The sequence below is a fragment of the Glycine max genome, chromosome 14 (assembly GCF_000004515.6).
Source record: "Glycine max cultivar Williams 82 chromosome 14, Glycine_max_v4.0, whole genome shotgun sequence".
In the NCBI taxonomy this organism is placed as follows: domain Eukaryota; kingdom Viridiplantae; phylum Streptophyta; class Magnoliopsida; order Fabales; family Fabaceae; genus Glycine; species Glycine max.
The window spans coordinates 6,032,215-6,037,979 of record NC_038250.2 but is presented as its reverse complement, the minus strand read 5'-3'; the positions used below and the strand labels follow the sequence as shown (position 1 = coordinate 6,037,979).

Here is a 5,765-nt window from a genome sequence, read left to right as displayed (position 1 = left end):
TATCTAATACTTTAGGCAGCCAAAATAACAGTGGAAATGATAAGGCAAAAACGGTGGTGAGACGCACACGCGGGAGATCAAAATTAAATGTACGTAGATACATAGAAACTCATGTAACACGTGATAGTGTGATTAGATTTTTGTTTTATCATCCTAACATTGTTATGACTAATCTTGAACCTGACCACTTCTAATAGAATATCTCTTCACAATGGTCATTTTTATTTATAAGATTCAAAAGATTTTTACTTAAAAGGAAGGAAATTGAAGTTTGGACTATTAGGAGCAATCAGTTGTTATCATTTGTATCTATGAAACACGGACACGACACGAACACCGGATACGACATGACACAGATACGTAAACATTTGTAATATCTAAAATATAGAACGTAGTACAGGTGTTCTGTGCGTGTCGGACATCTGACACGATAAGGAGTTGGAATGTTCGTGCTGACATGAACGCGTGTCGAACACCTGACACAACAAGAGATTGAAGTGTCCGTGTTTCATAGATTGATATTGGTGTGATTAGATTACATAATAAGGACAATGACTAAATTAAAACAAAGCGACACAGAAAGGTGAACACTGCAATATCCGGGGTGATGCTACGGCGCCATCGTGCGGTTACTGTAGCATTGCTTATAATGTAATTAATACATAAGAATCCAGAAAGGCTGAGAAAGAAAGAATCAATCACAAAACCACATTCACATAGCAATAGCATCAACACACACATTATTAGAGAGAAGAAGAAAAACCAAAGAGTGAGTGAGAAGAAGAAAAATGGGAGCAGAGCCCTTGTCTAAGAACAAGGTTGCACTTGCACAAGCTCCCTTCGTTCTGGGGCTCCAACCTTCAGCACTTGTTGACCACGTGGCACGTGTGGATTGGTCCTTGCTCGATCAAATCCTCGGTGAACATGGTGGCTCCATACCTGTACTCACCCCCACATCACTACTTTTCTTCCTTTTTACTAATTTCTACCCTCCATTGTTTTTATTTTTATTATTACTAGGTGGGTTCTTCTAATTCTTATCTTGTCTTTTCTTTTCTTTTTCTTTTTTTCGTTTTTTTCCTTCCTTTTTTGCTATGGATGCATTTTTCTCTAAGCATCGCCATCACGTTCAATTAAATTTTTTTTCTAGACCACCCACTAGAGGTAATAGTGTCACGTTCAATTATTTAGTATATGAGGAAACAATATTAGTATGACATGTTTGAATTAGTTAATTGGGTTTCATGGTCGTAGGTTGAGCTTGGAGAGCTTGAATACATACTGAGGGAGGTGAAGATTCATGTTATCTCATGCCATGACAATGACAATGACAATGATGATGATTATCCTTCTTCTCACATTAAGACCTTGGCTGGAGGAAGTGTTGCAAACACGATTCGAGGACTGAGTAATGGGTTTGGAATTTCTAGTGGAATCATTGGGGCGTGTGGGGATGATGAGAAAGGTAAGTTGTTTGACCATAACATGAGCTCCAATGGAGTTGACCTCTCTAGACTCAGAAAGAAGAAAGGACACACAGCACAGGTTTGCTCAATGTCACAAAAATTACGATAAAATTTAGACGCAATTTCTTAACTGTTTTTGGTGTTGCTAAATGCTAGGTTGTTTTCCAATCAGAATTGAAGTTTTATCTCGGTAATTTATATTAATGTTTAATGTAAATCTTTGTTGTGCAAATTAGAGATATGAAATTTCAAGTTCTAATTGGTGATTAGTACTAAAAGTAGCTATAAGGAAGGTATTTAAGTTTGGTCCTAAAATTCATTTCATTAATAAATGTTTTGCACAAAAGTGGAAATGTAACAACTTAAATGTTTGTCACAGTGTGTTTGTTTGGTTGATGACTTGGGAAACCGTACCATGCGACCCTGTCTCTCTAATGCTGTGAAAGTTCAGGTGCATGACTATGTTTTGGGTGGAACATAAATAGGGACAGTTAAATATTAAGTGAGTTTGTGACAATTACTCTGTTTTTTGCAGGCAGAGGAATTGACCAAAGAGGATTTTAAAGGCTCCAAGGTTATTTTGGTTTTTATTTTTTTCCTGTTACTCCCTTATGTTTCATTTGTTCTTGTAATGTTCATCTAATGCTTTCTGTCATGATAGGGATTATATTCATTGGTTTCTAGGACTGAATTAATTGTTCATGTATATTCCACCAAAACGGATCATAGGACAAGGGTGAATTTGCCTTGTATTCGGTAGTCGTTACTATACCAGCATGCTAACGTAGTTTAAGGATATGTTAACATTTCAGTGGTTGGTGTTAAGATATGCAATACTTAATTTGGAAGTTATTAAAGCAGCCATTCTTTTAGCAAAACAGGAAGGTCTTCTTGTTTCCTTGGACTTGGCCAGCTTTGAGGTATTCTACACAACTTGACATTCAGCTTTAAGAACTATGATCTGAATCAACTCGCCTCCGTTACGAACTATGATATCATATTTTGTGTTTGTGCTAGCAAGTTTTTTGTGTATTCAGTATCGATATTGTGGGAAATTTTCTTCTTCTACACAGCAGTTGATATTTGGATAATTGCATCAGTTATGTAAATTATGTACTAGTCTGATATGGTTCTTCTTATTTTGGCAAGATGGTTAGGAATTTCAAACAACCACTTCTGAAGCTACTGGAGTCTGGGAATATAGACCTTTGCTTTGCCAATGAGGATGAGGCAACAGAGCTTCTACGGTAATTGTCTTTTTTACTTAACCCTGCTTGGTACCAAAGCATGAATTATTCCAAGTTATTCATCATTGTCTTAGTTTCACTTAATAACTAATCTGTTGATTGTTTTTTATACATAATGTCATTTTACAATGGATTTAGGGGCGAACAAAATGCTGATCCAGTAACTGCTGTAGAATTTCTTGCCAAATACTGCCAATGGGCCGTAGTAACACTGGGTCCTAATGGATGCATTGCTAAACATGGAAACGAGGTGTGTAAATTATCTGTGAGAATTATATTTCACACCCAATTTCCATTCTTTTTAATATGTTGTACAGTTATTCTTATGTGTCTATTAGCCAAGTGGTACCGTTGGAAATTCTGAACCCTTTTGTTAACATTCCAGATGGAAACCATAATTAACTAGATCAAACAATAGATTTAATTTACCTAGTAGGAACTTGTTATGATGTTTTTTCCTTCCAATATGAGACTGAATATTAGACTAGTGAAGCTTTCCTGTTGGTATGATATTCTCAAAATCTGCTTTAGTAACAATAGTATATAACCATGGACCAAGTCTAGTTCAGAAAATTGTTTGACATTATCTGTTGATGTGATGGTTGTGATCCAAAATCACTAGGGAAAAAATCTAGAAAGTAATTTAGTTGTGAAGCTTCTTCTTGTTGGTATAATAAACTCAAAATCTGCTTTAGTAACAATAGTATATATAACCATGGAAAAAGTCTAGTGCCGAAAGTTGTTTGACAATATCAGTTTTATGTGATGATTGGGATCCAAAATCACTAAGGAAGAAATTAAAAAGTAATTTAGTTTTACATTCATGATACTTAGCAAGCAAGCATGTGAATAGTGTTGTACCCTCTTAACTAAAAAAAAAAAAAAAAAGAAGAAGAAAAAAGCAAGTGAATAGTGTTCTAGGATAAGTGCTAGAATGATCAAGAGCATGCTTGAAAACAAGGTGAAAAATTACTTTTGAGACAAAAGTACTTTTTTTTCAACTGCAAACCAAATATGTACTAACTCTAGTCATTATTATGAATTATGTTTGAAACGTGTCAGATTGCACGTGTCCCGGCAATTGGAGAAGCAAAGGCAACTGATGCAACAGGGGCAGGGGATCTTTTTGCAAGTGGATTTTTGTATGGAGTGATCAAAGGTCTGTCACTTGAAGAGTGCTGCAAAGTGGGCGCATGCAGTGGTGGGTCTGTTGTTCGCTCTCTTGGCGGCGAAGTCACTTTGAAGAATTGCCACTGGATGTACAAACAAATGCAAATAAAGGATCTTCCCACGCCTGAGATATCCAAATAACTAATGAATAGTCTCAATGAAAGAAAGAAAGTTGCTTGCTTCAATGTTTCCTTTTTCTTTCTTTCTTTACATTTCATCTTTTGCCACTAAATGGCAGCTATTCTTCCAGTTGTGTACCGGTTTGATTAATGAATGCAAGCAAGCCTTAACAAATTCCACGGAAGAAACACACAAGTATACTTGAGCCTCGAATATATCTAAAAGCTTGATGCAAGTAGGATTTGTCATTCCTAGCTTAATTTTAAAACATAACAAACTCAATGGTTACTTTGATTTTCTTGGGTCCCTTCCGGATGGTTACTAGTTTTCAATTTTCTGTTTTAAAATGTAATTTTATAACAAAAACGTGGTCTGATAAAATAAAATTGGTTTTGATTTTATAAAATTTTAAAACTAAAAACAAAAAATGACCTCGAATGGGCCTTTACTGTTAATTGAGAAGTGTGAAGTTTTCAAAGATAAGACTGTTGTTGGCTAACTGTTCTTCATTAGGTAAAATCATACTTATGCCTGAGTTTATTATAAAAATTGTGGCGTGTTTGATTTAGTATTTCTTTAGATAAATAATTGATCCGTTGATATTTCCGGTGGTTGGAGGAGGTGTACTTGCAAGAAAACAATCAAATGCCAATGTCATCTTGTCAGAAGAAACTTTGACAAAATTATGGATTTACAGGCATAGGTAAATATAGGACCATAGGAAAGAAAAACATTAAACCAATGTACACATTTAAAAGTCAAGATTTTAAATTTCTTTTATTCATTTTTCAAGATTTGTATTCAATATTATGCATTAAATACATTTAATTAATTAGAAAAATAACTCTAATTAATTATATATAATAAATAATTTTCTAATAAGTTGAAAGAGTAAAAAGTATAAATTAAATGGAAAATGTTAAAAAATTTATTTATTTATGTCGTTATAATAAAATGTTTTATTATTAATTCTTTAACTTTTTTAGTGACCCAAGTCAAATATAATTTATTATTAATTATTCATTGAAAAGTCTTTATTATTGTATTAATTAATGTGTTTTATATTCAACATTAAATTATTTAACACCAATTTAAATCATTGAAAAGTCTTCAAACATTTATATTTAATCTTTTACTCCATTTGTCCCACTATGATTATCGTGTAAGAAAAAAATTATTCCAAAATAATTATAATTTTAATTTTTCAATATAACGTTAATTATTTTTTTCTCACTTATATCTCTTTGATATTAATGATGAACTACGAAATCTAAAAATTAATTAATGGTGATATAAGATTAATTTTATAAAATTATTATTCTTTTTCATTTATTTATTATTGTAAAACAACATTGAACGATAATTATTTTGGAATAAAGAATCGTATCACCTTGACTATTGTCATATTTAAAATATTATAATACTAATAAAAATATTTATACTTATATTTGAAATATATTCTTTTAATGTGTTATGTATTATTGCAAATGTGTAATATTTTAAATATAATGAAATATTTATTAACTTATTTATGCTTCAATTTTTATTTTTTTTTACATATTAACAATTCTTAAAAGAGACATTTGAAATTAGTCAATGGAAAATAAGGAAAGTGAACAATGCATACAACTAGAAGAAGAAAAAAATTAAATGGATAAGCATTAAAAACAGGAAAAAAAGTAATCTAATTTTCTCACATTTTATTTAATTAGAAAATAAAAATATGTAAAAAAAAATTAAAAGATTTTTAATATTTTTTAAT

General features: G+C 32.0%; 1 protein-coding gene across 2 annotated transcripts; it reads left to right on the top strand.

The window, feature by feature from the left end:
* The first annotated feature begins 572 nt into the window (after nucleotides 1–572).
* Nucleotides 573–4,177, top strand: LOC100800860 (uncharacterized sugar kinase slr0537). Of its 2 annotated transcripts, XM_041009295.1 has the most exons (9): nucleotides 594–1,020; nucleotides 1,151–1,164; nucleotides 1,255–1,545; nucleotides 1,846–1,917; nucleotides 2,002–2,040; nucleotides 2,279–2,386; nucleotides 2,616–2,713; nucleotides 2,852–2,963; nucleotides 3,776–4,177. In XM_041009295.1, the coding sequence occupies exons 1-9, from the start codon at nucleotides 789–791 to the stop codon at nucleotides 4,022–4,024; spliced, it is 1,215 nt and encodes a 404-aa protein (XP_040865229.1). In that variant the 5' UTR covers nucleotides 594–788; the 3' UTR covers nucleotides 4,025–4,177. The 2 variants fall into 2 exon arrangements, with proteins under 2 accessions (XP_003545274.1, XP_040865229.1); XM_003545226.5 differs by lacking the exon at nucleotides 1,151–1,164 and having other exon boundaries at nucleotides 573–941.
* The last annotated feature ends 1,588 nt before the right edge of the window (nucleotides 4,178–5,765 follow it).

Excerpts from the sequence above, each read along its gene's own strand:
- LOC100800860 (XM_041009295.1), top strand. The coding sequence starts at position 789 with ATGGGAGCAGAGCCCTTGTCTAAGAACAAGGTTGCACTTGCACAAGCT. Across the intron at positions 1,918-2,001 it reads CTAATGCTGTGAAAGTTCAG|GCAGAGGAATTGACCAAAGA; the intron begins GTGCATGACTAT and ends TGTTTTTTGCAG. Across the intron at positions 2,387-2,615 it reads TGGACTTGGCCAGCTTTGAG|ATGGTTAGGAATTTCAAACA; the intron begins GTATTCTACACA and ends TATTTTGGCAAG.